This window comes from Varanus komodoensis, unplaced genomic scaffold (genome assembly GCF_004798865.1).
Source record: "Varanus komodoensis strain SLA01 unplaced genomic scaffold, ASM479886v1 scaffold6_4, whole genome shotgun sequence".
Classification (NCBI taxonomy): Eukaryota; Metazoa; Chordata; class Lepidosauria; order Squamata; family Varanidae; genus Varanus; species Varanus komodoensis.
In genome coordinates this window covers 5,202,883-5,230,284 of record NW_025336347.1, presented here as the reverse complement: position 1 = coordinate 5,230,284, position 27,402 = coordinate 5,202,883, and the positions used below count along the sequence as shown (strand labels likewise).

At 43.1% G+C, this 27,402-nt stretch overlaps 1 protein-coding gene across 1 annotated transcript in view; it reads left to right on the top strand.

The window, feature by feature from the left end:
* The first annotated feature begins 3,277 nt into the window (after nucleotides 1-3,277).
* Nucleotides 3,278-27,402, top strand: part of CNTN6 (contactin 6) — a 136,790-nt gene continuing 112,665 nt past the window's right edge. Inside the window, 2 exon segments of the mRNA XM_044451876.1 lie at nucleotides 3,278-3,399; nucleotides 17,499-17,674. Coding sequence (XP_044307811.1) covers nucleotides 3,323-3,399; nucleotides 17,499-17,674 — 253 coding nt within the window. The 5' untranslated portion in view covers nucleotides 3,278-3,322.

The following is a 27,402-nucleotide window of genomic DNA, read 5'->3' as shown; positions in this document are numbered from 1 at the left end:
TATCACGGAATTTACAGGTCATGACCGTCTCCACTGATATAATTGCCTGATTGGCTGGCTCTATCAATCTCATTTTATTAGCAAGTCCCTTGCCTTGTTTTGCTATACTTCCTTCAAGGATCTTGCTGCACAAGCAAGGCAAGGTGGAGGTAACAGCCATCCATATCATTCTGAAGCAGGGATACAAACAAGTGCTTTTCCTCACCTTCATTATGTAAATAAGCCCCACAAATCTTCAAGAAATGAGGTGTTATTATCAATCAGTCATGAAATGTTTGTTGCTGTATGGAAAGCGGAAATTGCCTGCAGACTATCTGGGAGAGTCTGAAAGCAATTTCCCTGTGTAAGGTTCTGAAATAAAAGAAGGGCATGCACTGCCAGGTACTTTTACAGCCTTGGCTATAAAAGGAGTGAGGTGATGGGTGAGCATTAAGGACACATGAATGTTGTGTATTGGAATCATGTTTGAACATGCACTGGATGGCTGCTTAGCTGTAGGGGAACTCCTGACTGTGTGGGGTTGGGGAAAACTCCCTCTGTCCCGAAAGAAGGAAGAATGCCAACCTATTCATGCTTTTTGCAACACATGCAGCCGCAATAATCTAGGCTAGAGGTGAACAGAATGAAGATCTCCAGATGTTTTTAATGTTATCTCCCATGCATTTCTGACCACTGGCTATGCAGGCAGGGCCTGCAACCAGCTGAGGGCCTTCTGCAGTTAGGGAGATGGTGTGCTGGACTCAGGCAAGAGAGGCCTATATTAAAATCCTTGCTCAGCTGTAAGTCTTACTGTATGAATGCACTGAGGCCTGTCATTATCTCTCAGCCTGACATACCTGACACTGCTATTCTGACAATAATGGGGGATAGTCCCATATAGCCACTCTTCAATTTCAGGGCTGAATATGTTACGATTCCAAGGAAATTGTAAGTACCTTAAGACTCAAAGTCCTTCAGTTCTTCTATACAGAATGCCGCCATTAAGAGGCGCCTGTTTGCAGCAAATGACTAGTTAGTGAAAGGTCACTAATGCATTGCATGAACATTTATGTGACACCAAAATTTAGAAAGTGCATTCCCAAAACAAGAGGATGAAAGAAGACTCCAATCTGAGATGCTATGCATAAGGGACGGCATATACAAGTTTTGAATAAATAAATGATATTTGCATAGGCAAATGAAGAGAGAGAGTTGGAAGTCACTGCTATCATTTACATAGAAATGCAATAAATTCCACCATGGACAAGCTTGGTCTGCTTTCCAGATGCTAGCTATTGATGGCAACTTCAAGGACACTTTTCGTCCTCCTTATGGCTCTTTTACTTTAAACCAAACTTGGACCGAACATCTCTTCTGCAGTGAACAATTTTGATGATGATGATGATAGTGATGATGATGTTCATTTCTACAGTTCTCAGTAGCTGAAGCTCTCTGATCAGCTTACAAATTCATAAAACAGGCAATACAATGAAGCACCATGCCTTTAAATTTAAAAGCAATATAAGAGCTATAAGAAAAAAATATAGACTAAAGAGTGGACTTGTAAAACACTGCAGTGGTTACTTCCCTCAAGCTATTAAATATCCTTGACCTTAAATACCTTAGCATAGAGCACTGTTTTAATCTCTTTCTGAAAGGAAGACAAGATTAATGCCATGTTTACCTCAGTAGGGAGATCATTCTACAGTTGAAGGGGCCACCACTGAAAAGACCTTCCTCCCCCATATTGTGATCCTCTGAGTTTTCCTCAGGGTTGGCACTCACAGTAAGGCCTTGAATGCTAGTTGCAGTAGCCAGATAGATTGCAACTGGAAGAAGCACTCCAACAAGTATTGTGGTTCCAAGCTATGTAAGGTTTTTTAGGCTAAAACCAGCATCTTAAATCACACTCGGAAGCATGCAAGTAGTCAGTTCAAACAATGCTGAACTTGTTTGTTCCAGTCTAGCTGCTGTATTTTGCATGCACTGCAGCTTCTGAATGCTGTTCCAGGGCAGCCTCCTGTAGATTGAATTGCAATAATCTTTTCTGGAGATTACCAGAGCATCAATCACAGAAACTAAGCTAACACTGTCCACAAAGGGCCATAGCTGGGCCACCAACAAATCTGGTGGAAGGCACTTCATGTCTCAAATGTCAAAGCTGAAATTGGTTGGCTACCATCCACTCAGGAACCGTTCCCAGGAAAGGAACATTTGCCACCAGTGTAAAGCTATTAAGATCATTGGGTCCAGAGAAGATTTCTCCAGATTGGTCTCACTGCCACCTCCTTCAGAGTGCATCAGACTGCTCCCTCTTCAAGAAGGCATTGATCACCTTCCTAGTCCAGGCAGTTATTCCCTCATTGCTGACTTCTAATGCCAAGAGGGACATGGTTCTTGTATGGAAGTGGTTGCTTGAAGACACCCAAGCACCTTGCCAATGTTCTCCAGCAATTATCACCTGACACTCATTCAGTAAAACTAGACCAGGATCCGCTCTGGGCCCTTTATATTATTCAACTGCTCTTACACTGGAGTTCTAGTGGATACCAGAAAATATATGCCATGATAGACCTTGGATGGGTCAAGAATACCTTTGGGGCCAAGACAACCAAATACGTCCTGGACAACTGTTAAAAAAAACTTTGCTAGGTGGCAAATAGAAGACATTGTGATGTTGTTTTCTAGCCATTCTTGCTGCCCTTAAATAAGACTGACTGTAGGCATATACTAGGGTTTGGTTGTGTCCACTAAAAGTTCACCATCTGTGCTCAACCAGTCTTATGTTTTATCTTCCCTGCTGTCAGCTCCAGAGTACACCACACAGTTGTATGTGCTACAGAGAGGGTGCTCAGGATGATTGTGCTCACTGCCCAGGTCATCTCTGTGTTTCACTGCTTGACCAAGACTTTGACACGAACACCAGACACATCAGCTGGAAAACTCCCTAGACCTCTCTGGAAACTGTCTAAATCCTCTAGCCTTCAGGAATGAACCATCTTAATAGGTATACCAACCTTGCAGGGTGCTTTCAGCCAAAATATCAGCAAGCAGTAATCTGACCATAGCAAAGCTCATAGCTCAAGTTCACCCACCTTTAGAATACCATCCTTCTGTCCAGCCAAACCTAAGGGCTGTTCTCAACTAACTCACCAGAAAAGAGGACTGTACTCAGTAGTGTAAGCCACCCTACTGATGCAAGCCTTGGTGGCACTCATGAGAGGCATGATTGCACCTGTTATCTGTGTTTAAGGGATAGAATATGGATTTAAAATCACTGTTTCTTTTCACAGATGAAGAACCTCTGCATGGGCCCATTTTTATTCAAGAGCCATTTGATGTCATGTACTCAATGAATTCTGAAGAACCAGAAGTACTTCTGAATTGCACAGCTAGTGGACATCCCTCTCCATATTACAGGTCAGATTTCCTGCATCTGTGTCATAGTTTTGAAGAGAATGGGAAAGGCACTTCTGTTGTGCAGACTGTAGACCTGCTCTGCTGCTCAACTAAATAGGGGAGGGCTTAGAGCACTGGGCTATGTGCGCTGCACACTCTCAGGCTGGCCATGGGCTCTGGTATGGCCGAGAGTCCTTCTCTCACTGAAGCAAACATGAGCAGACCTCCCTTTCAGGGCTTGCTGATTCCTGATGGCAAGCTCTGAACTGAGCAACCTGGAGATCTAAGGGCTGGGGCTAGCATGCATTGTCCCTTCAAGAAAATGCCTGAATCACGCTAGAGGGTCTATGGTCTAATCGCAATGAGAATTTGTAACTTGACTGTGAATGCTTGGCACACATTCTGTATGCACCATATAATACTCTTCCTCATCTCTGCTCTTTGATATAGGTCTTTGGTAGGACAATTTCCAAATTAATAAACCAAGTTTTATTTATTTTTTATTTTATTTAAAATATTTTTACCCTGTCCTACATGGAAATTGTCCCAGGACAGCTTACAATAATAATAACAAAAATAAACAATATATAATAACAAACAAAAAAACATACTAAAACCAAGTTAAAATTCCTCAATCCTTAATATAATGGGTAAAGAAAAAGGTAACGAAAATAATGTAAAGTGGCCGCCAAGAAAACCTCTCTGGGGAGCACATTCCACAGTCAGAGTGCCACTACAAAGAAGGCCCTCCTCCGGTTATACACCCTCTTAGGGAGGGTTCCCAGAGCAGGGTCTCTCCTTCAGATCTTAGGGGGCAAGAGGCCATATAGGGAAGGAGCCGTTCCTTCAGGTATCCTGGTTCCCAGCCATTTAGGGCTTTATAGGTTAATACCAGCACCTTAAATTGGGCCCGGACTTCAATCAGAAGCCAGTGTAGCTGATAGAGGACCGGCATTATAGGATAATTGCGACCAGTCCCCATCAGCAACCTGACAGCTCTATTTTGTGCGAGTTGAAGTATCCAGACCATTTTCAAGGGCAACCCCACATAGAGCAGGTTACAATAGTCCAATCAGGAAGTTACTAGAGCATGTGTCACTGTTCCTAGACAGTGCTCATCCAGGTAAGGACGCAGCTGATGGATCAGCTGGAGCTGAAAGAAAGCACTGCCACATGGATTTCCAGGAACAGCTCTGGGTCAAGGAGCACGCCTAAGCTGCAGACCCTGTCCTTTAGAAGGAGTGCAACCCCATCCAGGACAGGGCCAAAATCACTCACCTGAAAACCCAAACCACCCACCAACAGGACCTCTGTCTTATCTGGATTATCTTCAGTTTATTGGCCTCTATCCAGCCCATTACCTTGGCCAGGCACCAGTTCAGGACAGCCACTGCCTCACCTGGATTAGATGTAATTGAGAGGTAGACCTGGGTGTCATCAGCATACTGATGGCTCCACAAGCCAAACCTCCTGATGACCTCTCCCAGCGGTTTCATGTAGATGTTAAAGAGCATGGGGGACAAAATGGAGCCTTGCAGTACTCCATGGCAAAGCTGCCATGGCGCAGAGCCATAGTCCCCCAGCACCACCTTCTGGAAATGGCTGGCCAGGTAGGAGCAGAACCACTGGCATGCAGAGCCTCCTACTCCTAACCCGGCCAGCCTATCCAGAAGGATACATGGTCGATGGTATCGAAAGCTTCTGAGAGGTCCAGGAGAACCAATAGGAGCACACTCCCCCTGTCCCTCTCCTTGCACAGGTCATTGTACAGGGTGACTAAGGCAGATTCAGTACCATAACCGGGTCTGAAGCTGGACTGAAATGGGTCCAGATAATTAGTTTCATCCAAGAACGCTTGGAGTTATCCCACCACCACCCACTCCAGCACCTTGCCTAAGAATGTGATGTTGGCCACCAGTCTATAATTGGCAGCCACCTCTGGCTCCAGGGATGCCTTCTTCAGGACACAATGAAAACAATTGTGCTTACAACAAAATGATGTCTAGCCATGTAGTTACAAGCCATTAAAAATAACCCATAGTTGGCTACATGTCAGAGAAATCAAATCCAGTAATAGGATTGTGCCATAAGAGCCTAAGGGACTTCAAGGTCAAAGGGCTATACAATAGTTCCCAATGGAGACTGGTGACTGCACTGTCAATGGGACAGTATAGCCTCTCCAGGCTCAGGACTAAACTTTTATGGTCTTGTTCATGGTACTGGACTTATTTTGGGATGGGATCAGTACCATGATAGTTCCTTCACATTTCAGGCTATTGCTCTGTATGAATAACCCACCCAGAGACTTCAGAGCCACCAGCCTCCACCAGTAGTTCCCTTCCAGTATAATCAGATCAGAACATCATCAGAGAATTGATAAATGATGCTACTTCATTGATGAAATATTCTTGATTTTTTAATGCCAAAATTCAGACCAAAAGTCCCAACAGCATTGCATGAGATCCCAATGGCTAACCTTACTGCTCTGACATAAACATTCTTAGAAAGTACTGCAGGGGAAGAACAAAAGAAGAGTTTAACACCATTTGGGTGCCTTATAAATTAAAATTACAGAATGTAAATGTTCTGGTTCATTGGATTCAGGAACTCAAAGGCAGGGAGCTCACATCCGTTCCTTGTATGAGTAGTTTACATCCTGAACTTCTGCAGTGTTGGAGTACTGGTGACTTCACTGGGCTTGTACACTCTGATGCTGACATGCCTCGAAATGGAAGGCCTGCTAGTCTGCAGCAATGTGTAGCAAGGTTATGGTGGCCCAGCATTGCACCGAAGGGTCATTCTTGGCAAAAACAAGGACAGTGCCTCAAAGTAACATAGCAGGAGTTTGGTGGCCAGAAAAATGGTAAACTTTAAAAAAAATAGCTACTAAGCCTAATCAAGTAAACCTTCTCCTAGATTTTCAAATGATTTCCCCCTCACACCCCAAATACTGTCTGAAGCGGCCTTCCCAGATTTGATTCCTTTGAATAAGGTGGCAAATTTGGAAGAGTCATTTAGCAACAGCAGAACTGTGGCATAAGTACTGTATCTCCATTGTGCATGTAATGTATAGAAGATTGAAGACAACAGACCTTAAGAGACGTCCTTGTGAGTGCATGTGAGTCCCCGAGGAATCGTGAAAACCATCAAGACCCATTTTTCTGCAAAAAGTGAAAGCTTGATTTCTGTGTGGATGCAATACATTTAAAGAAAGTCAGATGAGTGCAGTTGTGTGTGTGTGTGTGGGTGTGCATTTACAACTTCATTTCAAAAAGCCATAATGCTTAACAACCGCACTGCAAAAATGATGGCACTGAAGTGAATATAAAGAATAACTAAAAATGAATCATTAAATCATGCATTGTGTAAACTACAGAATAAAGGACTGAATGGAAGGAAAATAAAAAGAGGACAAAATATAAACATAAGTTACTTTACAAATATATAGCTAATGTGACTTGAGCTCTCTCTCTCTCTCTCTCTCTCTCTCTCTCTCTCTCTCTCTCTCTCTCTACACACACACACGCCCGCGCACATGCACACGCACACACACACACACAACTCCCCATCCCAGAATCACCAAAAGCCTTTATGGGTGCAGTCCACATACAATTGAATTTAAAGTTTTAAACTGACCAGACAACACCAGCTACTGGGTGGTATAATTAATTAAAATAATGGCAATATGTCTGTCGACTTTGGAGTAAGATACCTATTGCACTGTATACCAATACACTTAGATGTGATCTTAGTTGTTACAGGATTTTTTTAAAAAAATCTGTTTTCTATTATGAAAAATGGAATCTGGGTACAAAGGTCATTTTGCAGCAAAGAACTGGAAGGAATTATAGTAGGAAAGACTGTAGAAAGAATTATCACCACAACTTGTGGCAGCCAAATGTCCAAGGCTCCACTACAGCCTTGGAAAACAACATCACAAGTCTGTCCATTTTGGGACATTCTGCATTCAGCTCCTTACCCCAGGTGCAAAAATGGCTGAAATTGTAATTTTGCTAGTGTTCATCTTAGTCATACAATAGCCTGAGGTAACAACAAATCATAAGGTGATAACATAGCTGAAGTTTGTTTGTTTTAAGCTCCAGTCACAGGGGTTAAATTTGTCTGGTGCTTTTCTCCCTGTTCCTAAAGTCAGCCCCAGACCCTTCCGAACAAGATTGCATCTCCTCTGAGGGTTCAGCCCTGCTTCTACCATCTAACCTGCCTACTTCCCCTTTCTGCAGTGAAATCCCAATGGCAGTTTTAAGAAAGCATCCATCCAAGATTCAGAGCGGTCATAGGCATTTCCTGGAAAATAGTTTCCTAGGCTGCCTGATGCTCCAGAATCTGCTGTTGCAGCTTTCGAGGTGCAAGACAGAATGGAATAGACATTGGGCTAATGGGCTAATTTGTCTGTTTCTTTCTCCCACACTTAGATTTTGAAAATCTCAAGGTCTTTCTGTCCCCATTGTAGAAAATATGGCAAATTTTGGTAAATTCTTAAAATGAACTGAAGTGGAATTTTCACTCATCCCAGCCAGATTCAATGCATTATTCCCAGCAAAGAAAGGAATGTGATGTTGCCTGCCTACCTTATAGCTGATAAAGTTGATGACCTTGTTAGGGAAAAAAGGGTGACAAACCCAATTCAGCACTCACACAGTTGAATACACAGGGAAGCCATGCTTCAAGAAAGAATGCTGAGAGCCTAGGATCTGGCTGAACAATTCTCCAGTTTCATTTTCTGCCAGATTAGAATATTTTAAAACCCAAGTTCCTTAAGTTCTAAATATGGAAAATTTTGTTAATTTAGGCAAATTTTGATCAAAGTTGAACTTTATCAAAACTTCACCCATCCCTACTCCAGCGATAGCTTGCTGTTCCCACCGTCCCATGCTGTTCTGCCTCCTTCTGAAGCAAGAAGCAGTGGGAAATGTTTTATGGCTTCATGGGGAACAGGGATCCGCTTGGATCCACCAATGAACCTGATGGCCATGTAGTAGGTTTCTCAGATTGACCAAAGGGAACGCAAACTATTTCCCAGCTTTGGAGGTACTGACTTGCTTTACCTATTCCAAATCCAAATTGGGCTGAAGCAAGTACATCCTTCACTGAAAAGAACATGTTTTCCCAAGTACACTGTATAAATTATGATTGATTCTCCATTGCCAACCAGCTGTTCAGTTCAACCAGCTGAGAATTTCTTATCAGAGTGATTTAAACTACTTCAGTTCCATCCTATGCAAGACTTACCCAGGGAGTCTCCTGTCAAGATCTTTAGTTCCTAATGTTGTACAAAGAGTTCATTTGTCCAGCATCTTAGTTCTGGGGCGTGATCCTAGTTCCTCCCTTCGTATTACTGCTGTGTTGGTGATCACAGCCTTGTGCTATTCAAATGGCACGCAGAACTGGAATGACACTTAAAGTTCCAAAAGGCACTTAACAGAAGCAGCACTTCACCTAAGAGCCAAGCTCCAATATCTCTTGGCTGAAGGACTCCCATTGACAAGTCTTGGGTGTAGCTCTTCTTTTGTTGATTGCCCATTTCAATCAGCTGGAATTTGTTTGCAAGAGGAACACTTAGAAATATCACTCCTAACCATTAATCATTCGATTTGATGATGGTAAAGATGGACCATTTTAGTGGTTAAGACACTGCTCCTGACAACTCTTCCAAACATAGTCCAAAGCAGGCATAGATAATCAATTTGAGAAACTGTCCAGGATATCACCACAAAACAATGGTCAAGGGAGGCATGACAAAGTACAGGCAACCTGGTCCAGGCTGAGATGGAATTCCAGGATGAGATGGAATCAGAGTTCCAACACATCAAATGATTCCCTGAAGCCAGTTTTCCATACCCACAGAGATCTACTTCATGGCAATACCAGCTTTTTGGGAAGCATGAGAGTCATTGAGAAGGAGCAGAGAGAGGTTGGACATCTTGGAAGGTACTAGGAAAGGTGCTGGAAGAGCATCCGTGCTCTGTTGTCTGCCCTGGCCTAACAAATACCAGGGTGGCAGATTTGGGGATGGACAGAGGTTAGCAAAAATCTAGGATTCTGCACTAAATAAAGCAAAACTTAAGCAGGGCCAACAAAATGATTAGTCAGTAGAATTCATTGGCATAGAGAGTATCCAAGCCGATATCAATATTAAGTAATTCTTTCCCATAATCCTGTGTAGCATCCACAGTCCAGTTGTGATCTTTTTAAAATCTTAAGCAAATCTGACTCGGGTAGCTTGGGGCCACTATGTAAAACCATTCCAAAACTCACTTTTCATCCACTCTAGTTTATGTCTTACTAAAAAGATACATAAATCAGCTGCAGAGGCACAATCCTATCAAGTCCCCGTCCCACCATTGCCTGACTGGGTGCGAGCCTTTCAGCTTAGAGGCTTGGATGCACCTTCTCTGTGGAATGAGATGCAATGGCAGTGGCCTCCACCACATTTGGCACAGTGGAGTTCAGCCCACTAGATTCACACTGGGGAGGTGGAACGAAAGAGATTGGAGCATCAACAGAACTTGGCACAACACCAATGTTCTCCTCTCCCCACCTCCTGGCCCACCCCTTTCCCCTCTTTCCAACGGGCATTTTCTGTGCTGGATACAAGAGGGACTTTGGGGGGCGGGTGTCTCAGCCATTATAATTCAAGCACCAAAGTCAGAGGATCTTGGTCTTGGGTTTCCAAATAATTCCCCCACCCTGATGATGTCAGGATGCCATAAGATTCTGGTCTAAGAAAGTTTTTTGCATTTGCATTAAATAAGAACATCTAAAATAATTAAGCTGCACTGAATTTACATTCTTCTCATAGGAATGATTTCAAATAATTTCCAACTCTGTCTCTCTGTGAATATCTAATCTTAACTAATTTACCAATATATGCATGATAGGATTGCATCCTCACCTGGCAATCATATGCATCTATTAATAGCATTCTTTCATTGATTTAAACATATTAATTAAGAGGAGACCCTAACTAGGAGCTGATTCCCTGATCTATATGCACAGTTTAATAATAATCAGACTGTGTGATTAGAATGATTATGGGGACACTGTGAAAAATTCATTGGCTTCAAGCAAGCCAACAACTTTGCATCTGTGTTGAGAAACAATTATAGAGCTTAATTGGGAGCCATGTAATGATGACAGCAGTTATTTCAGTGATTGATTCTGAAATTAAAGCGAGTTGGCAAATTAAACACCAGTATATTCGAAGCTAGAAATCTGAGAGGGAACTTTGGGTCCGGAGGGCATACGTTGCGCATGGGTTTAAATAGATGAGGGGCTAAGTTCGCTGTAATGCAGAGGAGTGACTTATGAAACTGATGCTGAAGGAGGACCACTGGCTCCACAGGGGCTGATAAAAATGTGAAATTGGATATAGGACGTGAGAATTGAAAAGTCAAAATTAGCAGCAACTGGATCCAGTTAAAAAGATGCTGACGTGCTCTAAATGCCTTACATCTACTAGATATTACAATATTCATAAAGGCTAAACTTTAGAAGACTTATCCAAGTAAATACTCTTGAGCTACAGGCCTTTGTTTATGAAATTCAATTGATCTGATATTTGATCAAACTTCCCTTATTCTTAAAAGCATCTCTGTTCAAAGTTCTCTTTGTGAAGTTTTGTTTTTTTTCCTGAACATTAAGAGTTTCTCCTGAACAAGAATGGCCTTTCCACTTCCAGATATCCTGCACCCAAAAAAGAGGGAAAAAATCTACATTTTTCTGACCATTACAAAGAGAAAGAGATTATATATGCTATATACTTGTATTTTAATTTATTTCATTAGCAAGTGAGCTTCTGTTTGGGCTGTTCAAGTGTTCAATGTTATGCATGTCCTGTCAGAAAAATTCCTATAATTCCCAACTTTCCCTACTCAGCAAGTCTAAATAGAGAATGTTAGGAGTTTCATGAGTTTTTTCTGTCTGAACTTGCATAGGATTACAGATTTATTCTAGCTGTTCCTCAAGCATATTAGCAATAAACTTGGGTTGTTTCATCTACAAGCCTCTTTATTTCTCTAGGGGCATCCTGTGCAAGGCAGAGGCTTGGAGGCAAAAGTTGCCTTCACATGCATCCCACTTCCAAATGCTAAATGGCTGATTTCAAATGTCCAATTACAGTGCTTCAGAAAGAGGGGAAAGGAAACCAAAGCCCCACCAGGATACACTGTCTCTTGGTGGCAGCAGTCTGCTCCCTCCCAGACCTTCCCCAGGATGCCCCTGAACCCCTTCTTCAAAGTCACTTTTGCAACTTCAGAGAAGCAGCTGGCATGCTCTTTGTAGCTTGGTGGAAGGGGACCGAGTCATCCATCGGTGCTGATATCAGGACTGGGACCCCAGAACATCCTATGGCATCTGGATGCTGCCCAGGGGGCATGTGATGATATGGTTGGTGACCCTGATGTATTATTCTTGCGTTGTTGTTTGTGTTCTTTGTTTTAATTGTTTAAACTGTGGTTTGTTTGTTTCTATCCCACCCAATAGCCAAAGCTCTCTAAGTGGTTCATTACAATTATTCAAATAAAAAAGATACTATAAAATGCAAATACAGTTAAATACAGTATAAAATACCAGTGTGCACATTTAAGGAGCAACTAAGTTTATTTCAAAATATAATAATATCCTATGGAAACACTTTACCTTTGAATTTTCATATTATCTTTTTTGCAATACATTTTAAGAATGTAATGCCTAAGAGTAATGGGCATTGTGAGTCCGTTCATGTCAACAATGATACACCCGTTGATAACTGGCTCAACAAGCTCAACTGGCTATTTGTAGTCAACAAGGATGTGACTCCATAAAGAGTGTGTGTGTGTTTGTAGCCAATGACCTTTCCAATATGTGTAGCATATGTGTAGGCCAGTCCTTGAGAGATCATTCAGACTGCTCATCATGTGTGTGTGTGTGTGTGTGTGTGTGTGAGTGTGAGTGAATGTATTTATTTATTTATTTGTTTATTTAAAATAATTTGGGTTTCCTTTCAAGGCAGAGCCCCTCCCAAGGCTGAGCATATCATTAAATCACATAAAACCAATCCAATATTAAAAGCAATAACAACAACAACAAAACCCAGAAAGAACACAGTAAAAAGCAAGAAAAACAGTAATAAAAATGACTGCGTCTCAGTGTAAAATGAGATCCTTAGAGTGGATCAAGCAGCTTGGGTGATTTTCGTCTGGGAGATTGCCTCCTTCCATGGCAATTCCCTGAGCAGTGTCCGTCCACTAATAGCCTGAGACAGAAGGCTCTGGGAAAAGGCTCCGCTTCCTTTTCCTCCCTCCCTAAGGAAAGTCAGAGACGCGAGCCAAGTGCAACATCCTGTGGCTCCCGATGAGCTGGGATTTTGAAGACTGAGCCCCTGCCTGACCCCTTACAGCTGACATAGGAAGAACTGCAGCAGCTGCCCCTCTCCAGGGAAGACACCAGGGAGGAAAGAGTGGCAGGGGAGCGAGCTGGGGCTGAGGACTAATGCCAGCTCCTGTCAGTTTTCCAGGTTCCTTTCTCAGTGGTCCAGGCATGAGGTGCTGTGGCAGCATAGACTGCTGCTTCCAGACCTCACTCACAGCTTAGGTTCTCCATACCTGACGAAGCGGTTTTCCAACCACAATCCGTCCTGACACCCCGCTTGACTTTTGGGGCCTTCCTTCATGTGTGAACTTCAAGGAGGCTTGGAAGGTGGTTACAAGAGCTTCCCTGCAGTGGCTCCCCATCTGTGGAATCATCTCCCCATTGAAGCCGACCTGATGCCAACCTTGCCATCTTTCTGGTACCAGGTCAAAGTGGCCCTTTATGCCAACACTTTTAACAATATATTTGAATGCCCAAGGGCTTGAGGGCATTACCCAACCCAGGTCCTTCTTACAGGACTATTCTCCAATGCATGTTTTAGGCTTTCTATTTTTTTTCTGTTTTGTTTAAAATGATGTAAATGAATTTTTGTGGCATTCTGTTGCATTGTTTTAATGAACTGAAGTAACTGCCCAGAGAGCTTCAGCTACTGGGCTGTAGAAAAATGCAATCAATAATCAGTCAGTCAATCAATCAATCAATCAATCAAATGAGTCTCTGAATTCAAAGGTTTTTGTGCCTCTGAATTCAAAGGTTTATGGCAGGCTTGTGACCCAGTTGTATCGGTTGAGTCACAGTCTGTGCTGGAAATGCTGATATGAACTCTGCCAGAAATCCTTTTATGGGATGGGGTGGGATGGGATCCTCCAAGCATCTGATGGGGAGCAAGAATGTGTTGGAGCTGTGAGTCCTCGTCATATGCTCAGCTTCTCTCTGTGTGTAAACATCACAGGAATTCTCTGGTCTCCAGTTGCCTCCTTCGAAGGAATTGCATCCAAGTGTTAAAACCGCTGGGAGTTCTTACTGCTCAGAAAAGGGGTACATGTGTGGAACAGTATATAGAGAAAGAGAGAGGAGAGGGAGAAGATGCAACTCACCACAAGAATGTAGTCTAAGCTACAAAATTGGCTTGATACAAAACATGTCATTCACATCTGCTTTCAGTGGAGGAAATCCGGTCTAAGCACGAGCTGTTCAAGAACTGATGCAAGGCTGCAAATGGCTTTACACTGAGGGGCATTCCAAGGTCTGTTTCAGTGGGTGCACTGAGAAGCCTCCCTCTGGGGGCCTCTCTCATCTGCTCTCCCAGTGGTCTATCAATGTGCACCCCTTAATGCCAGCCCCAGTGGCAGAGCAGCCGTGCTAGTGGGGAGAAATCAGAAGGGAACAAAAGGAAGCTGATTCTGCTGGCCGCATAATGTGAGGTAGCAGGGCCACTGGCTACTGTTTCTAGACAGTGACGAGCAGGGCGATTTGGCTAAAGCTGGAATGCCTTGGGTGATGGAGCTTGTGGATTTCATTAAAAAGAGGCTCCCATTACTTCCCTCCCATTCAAACCCTGCAGAGCAGAAGATGCTTGGTGAAGCTATTCAAGTGAGGCATTAAAACTACTTCAAGGAGGAATCATAAAGATTTCTAGGAAGCCTACCATTATTAATACAATATATTATAGTAGTTGCTAACTATCATCATATCTGTGGGTAGACTTTGGCAGGAGGAGGAAGATGGTGATGATGAAGATTAATTATGGCTTTTCTGGCCCCTACTGGGACAAATCAAGCCCTTTTCAAGACTTGTCTGAAACTGATTTGATTGTACCCCTTGTTTTTTGTCTACTTGGCTTGACACTCTGCTGTCATTTACAGACCGTATGTGAATGGAAAAACCATTTGTCCATAAAACTTGGATAGTGTTACCGCTGTGTAACATTTCACAGACAGCATTAAGATGGAATTTGACAGTCATGGCATGTTGTGATATAATTCACACAACTGTTGCCACAGACTGCCAGTTGAAAGAGCATTAGTGGAGGAGAAGGAAGAGGATGAGGAGGGGGGACTGAATCTCGCTATTGACCCATAGCGAACACCATATCCATTTTCCCCACATCTTCCTATCCCCATCTGCCCACCAGACTTTACAATACACCAAAAATGCTATCTCAGGTTTGTAGCCTGACTGGTTTGGGCTGTGCACAGTGAGTTGAGTGGGAAGGGCAAATCACAGAAAATTGGGTAGAGGCTCCTCGCTCACAAGAAGTACCTCTGTCCAATATTTCAGATCTTTGTGTCCAATGCAGTGACACTGATTATAAAATAAGCTTCACAAATGCAGACCAGCTCTAGGGTGCTTTTTTCAATAGTTTAGGGATGGTGTTGCAACCAGCATTCCAGTTTGCTAGAACTCTTCAGCATCAAAGTATGGTGATTGCAGTAGCCATCTTATATCTGACATCTTCATTCTGACATTTTCATTCCTTTATTGGCAATCCTTGCCCTGCAAAATGCCGGTAAGAGTTATCAATTCTAAAAATGCAAGATTCTGCAGATTCTGTACTCATCAGCTGGAGCCGGTGAGGCACTTGCTTTGCTGGTAGTAGTGCAGCGGTACATTTTGAGATGCAGGTGCTCATTATGACAGTTCCCACACCACCACACCACCAAAGAGATGCCAAACAATTAGGCAGCTGTGGTGATTCATGTAACCCACCACTTCTGACAGTATTCATCTCCAGAAAGAAAAGATCTGCTGTAAAGATAATGGGTCATAATTGACCAAGCCTCCCCGAAATAGCTTGCATTTACTACAGGAAATGAATGGGTCAACTACTGCCAAAGATGCTCCTCACTTCTAAAACCCACCCACCAGCTGCACAAGCACCCTGCCCACCACCACAACCAGTGTCCACCTGCAAGGTGCCAAAACCACCCTCTGCCTGCTGGCACCATCCCGCCAACCACTCCCAGGCTTGCGGAAACTGTCCCCACGGTCAGCCTTCAGCCTTGCTTTCCCTCAGCAGCAGTGGTGGCGACCAGGTTTGGGGCGCACCCTGTCAGAATCCAGTCCTCCAAGCATCTGGGGGTTTCCTCTCACGCCTGACCCAGTCCTCAAGCGTTCATGGACAGCTTTGGCCTACCAAGGCAAACCGAGAGGAGAGCAAGTCCACAAAGCCTTGAAGGACCCCAACTGTGAGACCAGCAGCCTTGTTCTGTGTCAGCAGCTCCAGCTGGTGCAGAAGAGAGATACTGCTTGCACAGTGTCGGGAAGCTGCTTTCCTGACAGGCCCCTCACCATCCAAGCAACCTGCAACTGACCTTCTTCAGTGCCAGGAGAAGTTGCCACTTGAGCAACTGCTTCTGGCACATGGGAGGGCACACTGCTTGCACAGCACGTAGGACTCAAGTACTTGTGAGCACCCCTTGAACCAGGGCACACTCACTAGGAACTTGGATCCTGGCCTGCTGCAAATGGACTGTTGTCTGGAGAGCTGAGCCCAGTTTTGCCCAGACAGATTCCCACCCTCCAGGCAGATCCCTCATGCATCTAGTGGCGACTCCCCCTTCAGGTGGCTCCTCACAGCTCCCTAGCAAAGTGCTGCAGAACCTGGCCAGGCGAGTCTACAAGCCCAACCGTGCGCCCTTAGAAAAGATCTTTCAAAAGCTGGATTTCAAGTAGCAGCAACCTAAACCAGTCAGGCACTGACTTTGAGAGGAACAAGACCAATGAGTGTACAGGATAGTCTGCAACTTTTCAAATGACGAAGGTTTGAACCCCATGCTTCCTTTAGCCAGCCAGGTTAAAGTGAGGGGGGCAATGGCGACAGGAACTGAGGTAGGCTCCAGGACAGAGAGGGCCCTTCTGAACCTCCACTTCCATCTATGCTTACCCCTGAGCGTGCTTCTCCAGGGACTGTGAGGACTGGAGCTAAATTCAGAGGGAACAGGGCAGTCTGAGGGTAGGGAGAGAGGTGACTTCAGGATCCCTATGAATAAAAATGTGCTTGTGTGGTGTCCCGTGAGCTCTCGCTCCACTACCCCACCTTTATCCAAAAGTAAGAACTATGTTTCAAGGCAAGAAATGGTTAATCTACAGCACTTTTTTTAGTTCTTGTGGAAAAAATGATTATCTATGAAACACAATTTATTCTGACATTTGTAAATAGCTGTGATATGTTGCAGACACGATTCATTTTCTCTCTAACGGACTAACAGAGACAAATCATGTTTTAAAATAACAGTGTTATCATTATTACATTATCAATCTCAAACTAGTGGTATAAACATCCCATTCCTGCTTTCTTCTTGCTCTTTGAAGTATAATTTGCTCTGATTTATATCTCTGAAATCATTTCTATAAGCAAATTTATTACATCACTTGCAAGGACTGTAAAATATTTCCAGGTACCATTTATAGCATATATAAAAAAGAATGTATCTGTAGTCTTGTTGTCCTCTGTACTACTATTCAGATACATACCTTGCTTAGTATGTGTAAGTTATAATTATTTTTGTAGACATTTGGATGTTTGCTTGGGATGCACCATTAAAAAGAGCAGGTTTTTTAAGCAGTAAAATTTACAGGGGAATTTATAAGATGGATATAAAAATCATTCTGCTGTGAAATATGGTATGATATTCTAATATTTTAACCATGCTTTCATTGTTGCAGGTATGCTATAGCACACTGTTTAAAAATGAAAGCTGAATAGCCTCTGTAAATTATAAGCATAATTTTATTTTCCCCTCTCAAAGGTGGAAGCAAAATGGCACCAATATCGATCTCACGATGAGTTATCACTACAAGCTGGTGGGAGGCAGCTTGGCAATCAATAATCCACATAAAAATCAGGATATTGGAACATACCAGTGTTTGGTCACAAATTCATTTGGAACAATTCTGAGCAGGAAAGCAAAACTTCAGTTTGCATGTAAGTTTTGGAGCAACATACTTTATTTCCATATTTATGTGCTTTTGCAATTTTATTGTGTACCGAAAACAATTTATTAGGCAATTAGACTAGCACCGCAATGTACTACGAAATGGTTGAACTTGTTCATCTTTACCTAGTATCTCCACGCACACAACCCTCAGTAAATAGCAATAATGAAACAGATATCCAAGTTCTTGCAGCATGCAATAATTATCTACAGATGACTGAAAGGTCAAGAAAGATGAACACAATTATTTTTTGCTTAATAGAATAGAGGAACCTTTTTTCATGGTGAAATTACTGTGTGTAAGATATCTGTTCCACACCCCACTATAGCTTAGAAAATAAAGTAATAGGAAAAGAATAATGGCGTCCAGCAGAGTCATATAAATGTCACATATGGTAATTACCTTACTGACATTTAGTTGCATTAGCAGGAATATCCAGCTTCTCAAATGTGCTTTGTAATTGGCATAGCATTGTTGGTGGGACCTAAAATGTGTAGCCATTCTTTGCGTCTAGATCATGCATGCCTGAATGTGTGCAAGTGTGGGCTCAAATAAGCAATAGAGCCCACCAGAAGCATGTTTGCCAACATTATGTGCTGCGCTGTGTATGCAGGCTGAGACATCAGATAATATTGGTCTGCACATTGGTACCATATGACCTTTGGGAGAAGTAGCCCTTGCCCAGCAATTATGAGCATGGAGCACAACTGGGGATATATGTTTATTGTTTGTTTAGTCACAAAGTCGTGCCTGACTCGTCATGACCCCATAGACAACATTCCTCCAGGCTGGGGATATATAAACTCCGTAAATTCATTTTTATTGGGATTGACCCAGTGCACGCCTTCCAGATTACGCATGAACTTGGACATTATTTGCAGTCAAAGTCCATACATTTCCAAATGTGTAATGTGATTGCGAATCCAAAACCATAATTTAACAAGTGCTCAACACCATGTGTACTTTTCACAAATGAACAGAGAGATGCTTTGATCAATGGGAGAAGAACACTTACTTTCAAGGATGTTTACAAGTGATGTGTACGTTTGGGAAAAAATCATGAAAATACAATTTCATGCAAATGGGACAAACGGTCTGATAAAGGAATAGAGTTAGAATAAACCTTCAGGTGAAATTGGGGGAGGTTTTGTGAGCTTGTGTTTTCTTCATCCAACATAGTTCCCTGATCCTATGAGATTTCATGAAGGTGCAGTGAGAGAGAGGCATGGGATGCCTGTAAAGGAATCTCTTTGGATATACAGCAGCAGCCACCCGACCCAGCCCTAATTACAGTTCAGGATTTGCTGGTTTTCCTTGAGACTGAGTAGGAATTTTGGGGTGGGCGTTGCCCATGATAGATCCAGGGGTACCTTTTTCCATCTATCTACAGATCATCTAGAAATATTGTCATCATGTATTACATTTCTATACTGCCCATACCTGAACCTATCTGGGCAGTTCACAACAGGATATAAAAACAATCCTGGATATAAAATACAATACATAAAACAGCACTTAAAACATTTTAAGTGAATTAAAAATAGCATTGAAATGCATTAAAATACAAAGGACCTGACCAAGAAGAAAAGAAAAAGGCACCTATATAAACCTGTCAGATTCCTGGATGACCAGGGAGATCTTTAAAGGTCTCCACAAATAGGACTGACTTAACCTGGTGCCAAAAAGATGGCAAATTTGGCAATAGGTGGGCCACTGCAGGGAGGTTATTCCATAGATGGCAGGGGGCACACAGAAAATCACAACCTTCTGAGCCATCAAGGGACTGGCACCTGGAGGAAGGCCCCAGAGGATGAGCATAGTGCACAGGTAGATCAGGGTTAAGAAAGATGCTCCAACAGGTATTGTGGTCCCAAGCCTTGAAGGGCATTATAGGTTAAGAGCAGCATCTTGAACTGGGACTGGAAGCACACAGGCAGGCCAGAACTGGTCTTACATGTTTGGACTGCCTGGTCCCAGTTATCAATTTGGCTGCCACATTCTGCACCGGCAACAGCTTCTGAACCATCTTCAGGTGCAGCCCCACGTAGAGCGCATTGCAGTAATCCAGTCTAGAGATTACCAGAGCATAAATTACTGAAGCCAGGCTATCCTGTCCACAGGTAGGGGTGCAACTGGTCCACCAAACAATGGTGATAGAAGGCACTCTGAATGTGTGTATTCAATTCAATTTATTTCAGTGTATTCAGTTTAGCTGACTGACCAATCTGTAGAATTCCTAATAAGCAAGGAATTCATGCAAGTAGGATGATTCGGAGAGACTGCCTTGGTGAGCAGTCCGAGGCATTTATTCCCGATTTATATCCTGCCTTTTTCCTACAAAGGGCTCAAGGCAGCTTACATCATTCTCCTCCTCCGTCTTATCCCCACAACAACAACCCTGTGAGGTAGGCTGGGCTGAGAGTCTGTGACTGGCCCAAAGTCACCCAGTGGGCTCCATGGCTGAGCGGGGACTAGAACCCAGATCGTCTGAGTCCCAGTCCCATGCTCTTAACCACACTGGCTCTCATAGGTGTCTCATTTTCATAATGACACGTTCATAGAGGCATCTTCTACCATTTTGGGGCAGCTCAAAAGAATGGGGGTGGTGACCCTGGACCTCGGAAAGCTTTATGCCTCTGAATACTGGCCAGTTGATTGCCTCCTCCTTTCCTTTAATCCAAGAGGGCAATAATAGGTGCAGTCCAGTCACCTAGGTTGGCATCATCCAGACTAGAAGTATGAGGAAGGTTCTGGCCGCTTTCTCCTCAAGGTAAGGCTGCCCACAGAGATAAGAAATAGGTGGAGAAACGGACTCTTTGCATATCCTTGGTTTAGCAAGTTGATTCAGTTGTGACACTTTTCTCTGAACCCTTGCCTTTCATTCTGGACTGTGGTAGCACTGGCTTGGAGCCTAACTTTTCAGTCCATAAGCAGAAAAGGCTTGTGTTCACCACATGCGAGTTTTATTCCCCGAAGGATCTCTTTCATTTACAGAACTACTTGAAAGGAAGTTAACCCTCTTCATCAAAGACAGTTTGGGATCCAAGCCACTGGCAGCCATCTGGGAAAACGACATGGGCATCCCGCTTCCCACTTAAGAGCCATGCAACCACAACCCCAAAGAATAAGAGTACAAGCCCCACTGAACACAGCTAGACTTATTTCTAATTGTTCTGCTAGCTTTCTCCAGATTTGCATCTCCATAGGAACATAGTGTAGAGCTCTAAATCACAGCCTTTGACATTTTAATCTTGGCCTTTTGCAAGGTAGCTAAGTAAAGCTAGTCTTCAAATAAAAGGCTGCTTGAAGGAGGTTGCACATCGCTTTGCCCTCCTGATCCTTCTTTCCTCAGCCCCATCTGGGCTGGCTGCTGCGCTAAGACAGCAATTGTTTTTAATGCTCATTAATAAAAGATACTTCTCAAGCCAGCCTTGTGCTTCAGCTTCAGCTTCAGACATCAGTAAATGTATTAATAATTAATCCTCTTTCTGTTCCTATCACAAATCTCCTGTCCCAGAAGGTCATACAAAGGAGACAGTAGAGGTTGTGACCATTCATACACTGTTTTGCATAAAGGTGATAATTCCTGCCTATTTCTTCCATAGTTGCAGACATTTTTAGTTAGATATTCCAAAGGTTAAAGCATCCCGACTGCTAGGCTAGGAAGCAATAGGATCATAGCACTGGAGGGGCTTTATAGGCTATCTAGCCCAACTCCCTGCTTAGGACAGGAAATCCAGAGATGGAGGATTTTAGAACACATCCTCTATTCTGATTATTTCTGGTATCAAGAGATCATACTCAATCTGGTATATTGATGCATGTGACCCAGGGAAACAGTCTTACATTGAGTTAGATTATTGGTCCACGTAGCTCCTTATTTTCTATCCTTACTGCAAGGATGTATAGATGCATTACATCTGTACCATGTGCATGTCATGGATTGTCTGGTTTTTTTCATTCTATTATCTGCTCATTGCTGGAATCAGATATTTTGAGGGATGTACAAGATTTAGCACAAATGGGCATTTGTGTCACTTCTCATTAGTGCAAATATAAATGTGCACAAGACCTCCCCCAAAAAGCTTTTCTGCTTTTGTTTTTAAAAATACTGCAAGGCTGTGTGGCTCAAAAGAAAAAAGGCCCACTGCAAATTCCTCAGTTTGGCTTCATTGGAATATAGCCTTTTTGAATCCATTGTCCATTTCCCTGGCATCCCTAGTAGCAGTGTCTTTGAGATATTTCTGAGTTGTTAAAAGTTGCTTGAAATAAAAGTGAAGTGCTAAAGACATCTCATGTAGGAAGGTACCACCTAGTAATGCAGAGCACTGATCTACATCTTGTCTATAACAGGCATGGGCAACTTCACAAACAAACAGACATTCTTCCCCCGTGTCCACACATGCACATGCATAACAGACGGGCATATAAGGATGGGGAGAATTCAGCCTCCCCTCAGTCTGCTGTTCAGCTCTTACTAATGCATTTAGTGCTACTGAGAATTCATGCCAATCTTGCTCCAAAAATGGTTAAAAAAGCAGTCTGCAGTCCACTAAATCTGCATGACTTGAGGAAAAAATGATCTACTACAAAATCTGTAAGTTAGATTTAAGCTCATGTGAATCTGTTGCAGATTTCCCCAATAAGATTCTCTCACAGGAAGCTCCTCTTTAGTAACTCAGCCAGCTCTAATGGCAGGTGTCGGACTGAGCATTGCATGCAAACTGTGCTCTGTCTCAGAGGGATTTATTTGTTTGTTTAGTTTCTATACCACCCAATAGCTGAAACTGTCTAGAAGGTGAACAACAATGGCCTATAATATTATTGGCCATCCAATAATAACAATAAGCTAACAGCCTTCCTCTATAGGCAAGGCCTCTTCATTGTCCTATATTTCTGTGTTATTTTAGACTATTCATACATATCCTCTGATAGCTAATCCTATCACAATCCACTTTGCTTCCCACCAAATTCTCCTAGGAAAGAACATCTTCATTTGCATTTGCCTTAAGAAGAATTCAGAAGCCATAGTGGTTTCAGCCCTTGTTAATGAGCAAGGGGCCTTTGCTCAGCATCTGAACACATGCCTTACTTGCATGCTCAGTTCCTGGCATCTCTGATTCAAAGAATCAGGCAGCTGGTGCGGGAGCAACCCTTCAGGAAAGCCACATCCATTGCATTCAGTTCTGCCCTCCGTCTGTATTACTTTTCTGTGGGAGCCGTTGCAAGATGAATTTCACCACCTTCATTCTGTGTGATTGCTTATAGGGAAACTCCCTCTCATAAGTCACACTTTCTGAGTGCTGCTGGGCAGTATGGCCTCGAGAAGCAGCTGCAGACTTGTCAGTTTCTGTGGTGGCTGTGTGGTCCTCTTCTTCAAAGTGGCCAAGCAGTGATGAATCGGTCTTCAAGATTTTATTCAGACTGAATGTGTACGATCAATGCATCTGTCTGGTTGTTTTCCCTTGGTCATTTGGTCCTGGAAGCAGGCTTCTTTTTAAATGTGGATCATGCAAAAATGGCAAACCTCAAGCTGGCACTAAGTTGGTAAGTTTGTTGTGACCACAGAGATTCATAGGAAGTCTAATGCATTTTGATCAACCCCTGGGCCTGTTCTGACAATGGAGATTTCAGAGAAATCGGCAATAATAAGTTCAGATTTCTATGCATCTGACCCACAGGTTCCAAAAGGAACTGGCTTTTCCCAAGTCACATCAATTCCATAGACTTGCAGACCAGGTTCTTTGAACTTTATGGAATTTTGCCTAAATGGAATTTTGCCTAAATTTGCCTAAATATTTTTTTCAAGCCACCCTGAAGGAAAATGTGCATTTCCTCAATAGGGCTAAGAAAATATGCTTTTGTGGGTATTACAATTACAAAAGTGCAATTTTTGCAATTGCAAATGAATATAAATTTAGGTAATAGAAAAAAGCGGAGTCCTCTTTGGTGTCTGACTATCTGCAAAACACAGGTGGGATAGATTTAACATAATCTGACATTCCCAGCACTGGGATTTCCTACAGTTGCTTCTCACATTCAGTGTTTTGGCTTACGACTCCTATAATCCTTGACCATTGACTACCCTGGCCTTGGCTGATGGAACTTTTAGGTTTAAACACCTGGATGTCCATAACAGTATAGAAAGATCCAGTCCATATGGGAAGAGTCCAAAATACAGCTCCATTTCATGCTATCATTACTGCATTTAGAGAAAGGGTGATTTGGGCTTAGCAGGGAAACATATTTGACTGGTTTCATATGATGCAGGACTTGGGACTTAAGTGGTGCAGAAATGCATCATAGTATTCTAAAGGTAACATCAGAATGGATGGACCATCAGAGACATTTGGTGATTCTTTCCGGATTCCAGGCAAAGGGATCAGATCTGTTTTCTGCACTCAGTCATCTTGTGGAAGCCTCTTCCTCTTGCGGAGAAATTCTGCTGCACACCAGCCTGAAACTTGCCATTCTTTATTAGGACTAAATGCAATGTGATTGGATTTCCCTCATGTTTTCCTGAAAGGGAAAAGCAGCCGGAATCGCATCAACATCATGGCATTAGGGCTTAACATTTCCCTGCTCTATTTTCCCAGTCCAAATTCTGTCCACCGCAGAGAAAAATACACAGAAGCCATAATCATGACACCTGCATGCTTTTCTTCATAGAGCAAATACTTGCCACCCCACAGGCCAGCAAAATGGACTGGATAAATGATGCAGGCATTAAGCCTTGTGCCAGCACTATCAGTCATCTAGAGAGGTGGGAAGGGGACAATGCTAAAAAATCTGATCATGTATCTCTTAATGCAGCATTTTGCTCACTTTCCCCATCCACTCTGAATGGGACACCTTAGGTGATTCCCTCAGCCTCTATACTAAATACCTGCTTTATAACTAGGTGTTGTCCTAGTGCTCCTGAAGCTCTTCCCCAGGAATCCATACGTTTGGAGCATAGGTAGGTTGTTGCTAGACTTTCCTGTAGTGACCCTCCAGTTACTCTGCTTCATTCTTTTTTATTGCTTTATTGATTTAAACATAAATAAATAAATTTATTTATCAGGGTGGCTTACAATCATTAAAATCCCATATAAAATAAAAACAATTCATCAAATAAATAAAATAAAATAGTGGATCCAACCTGGTCAATTTAAACCAACCAATAAACCATTAACAGTTAAAATAGTGTTTAAATAAAAAGGTCTTGCCCTGGCACTGAAAAACAAATAAGGACGACGCCAGGCGTAACTCTCTGGGGAGTGCATTCCATAGGTGGGGCGCCACCGCAGAGAAAGCCCTCCTCCAGGTACTCACCCTCCTAATATCATTCACAGAGGGTTCCCGGAGAAGGGCCTCTGTAGCCAATCTCAGGGGGCGGGAGGGCATATATGGATGCAGGGGCTCCTTTAGGTCACCAGGGCCTAAGCCATTCAGGGCTTTGTAGGTGATAACCAGCACCTTGAATTGGGCCCGAACTTCAATGGGAAGCCAGTGGAGCTGACAGAGGACTGAGGAACAACGCCCAGTCCCCATCAGCAGCCTGGCAGCTTTATTTTGCACCAATTGAAGTATCCGGACCGTCTTCAAGGGCAGCCCCACATAGAGCGCATTACAGAAGTCTAATCGGGAAGTGACCAATGCATGTGTCACTGTTGCCAGGTAGTCGTTCTCCAGGTAGGGACACAGCTGATGGATCAGCCGAAGCATGGGGGACAAGATGGAACCCTGTGGAACTCCATGGCATAAATGCCGTGGCGCAGAGCCATAGTCCCCCAGCACCACCTTCTGGAATCAGCGATTGAGATAGGAGCAGAACCACTGCAAAGCAGTGCCCCCAACTCCCAATCCCACTAGCCTATCCAGAAGGATATCATGGTTGATGCTATCGGAAGCTGCCGAGAGGTCCAGGAGAACCAACAGGGACGCACTCCCCCTGTCTTTCTCCCTGCACAGGTCATCGTACAGGGCGACCAAGGCAGATTCAGTACCATACCCGGGTCTGAAGCTGGACTGAAATGGGTCCAGATAATCAGCTTCCTCCAAGAGTGTTTGGAGTTGTCCCGCCACCACCCGCTCTAACACCTTGCCCAGAAACGGGATGTTGGGCACCGGTCTATAATTGGTGGCCATCTCTGGATCCAGGGATGCCTTCTTTAGGACAGGCTGAACTACCGCCTCCTTTAAAGGGGCAGGTACCCAGCCATTCCTTAGAGAGGCATTGACAACCTCCGTCCACATCTATTTAAGAATGTGCAATCATTGTTACCTTTCAGATGAGGGAGAATCTTTTTCAGATGGAGGGCTGCATTCCAATCTAGAAAGGAGAGTTGTTTTAGGGAAATGCATTTCATTTGTTGGCATAGCCCAAAGCAAAGCAGGCCAGGCCAGTGAGTTATCAACAATTTGAAGGCTACTCTACTTCTGAATCTCTATTCAGAAATAAACAGGACTGAATCATTCTCAAATAGCATCCAAATATAAAGCTTATGCATGTCACAAAAGCAAGCATGAATACCATGTCTGCACGTACATAATGAGGGCAGGTTTCTTCAGGAGAAGCCTAAGAAGTGAGCAGGGCATGTTTCAGACATTAGCTGGACGGAATCACCCAGCTGCTTTCTCTGCTGGCTGCACCCAGCCCCACCTCTGGATGATGAAGAGCCACATGGAGAGTGAACAAGACCTGGGGAAGAAGCTGGCAGGCCAGATGGTGGACCCCTTGAGACCACAGGTTCCTCATCTCTGTTTTGCATGGTAGGCCAAGACTGTCCTGCTTGTTCAAGCTTTTAACAGCAATTAATACTGATCAGTCATAATAGCTTTTCTACCTGTACCTGTACAGCTGTTTACCTGCTCTACTTAGTTGGTTTTTAGTTATTTGATTTGCAGCTATTGAAGGTTTCTGTTTCATATAGCTCTAGACCAGGCTTGGTTTCTTCTTATACTGGAAGGGTGGGATGAGAATTTTTAAAGTGAAATAAAGAGTAAAGAAAAATAAAACAACCCTCCCTTTCTGTATGGAAAGGAGGAGGAACCCTTTGCATGGAAATGGCTCCCTGATTTTACACATACACACTCTCTGAAGCAGAATAGGAAGAAGAAAAGTGAAACATAAATAGAAAGGATCAGTTGTAGCTGTAATGCATGTGGCAGGTTGGGGGAGAAAGGGAACTAATGTGTACCTGTGTGCATGTGTTTGCAGAGGAAAGAAGCCCTGAACTGATCGTGCAAATTCACCATTAATTCCAGACAGCACTCATTTGTCTGCATTTTAGTCCTCTAAGTTAGGAAAAGCATCCATAGTACTTGTGACCTCTTTCCTTAGGATACTGTAGGCTTTAAGCCAATGGACTAAAAACAACTGGGATTAGTTTAGATAAAAAGTACACAGGGAAAAACATTTTTCAAGTCTAAAGAAGGCTGTACAAATTTGAGTATACCTAAGCTAATTCTAAGTAATAGCTTCTGAATTAATGGATAACAGAAGCCAGTTTCATAATATGGGCCCCTGCAGTGCAATAATGCTCAAATGCCATATAAATATACAGGCACATTGATCCCATGCTCTGGATTAAATGATAACATCTGTGGCAGAGTCTAAGCTTCCTTAGTAATCTTTATGGTCACTGGATCAACAGTACTGATAGTTGACAACAACAGACATTCTGCAGCTAGATATTAACTGCAATGATCAGGGTAAAATCTTCAGATCTCAGT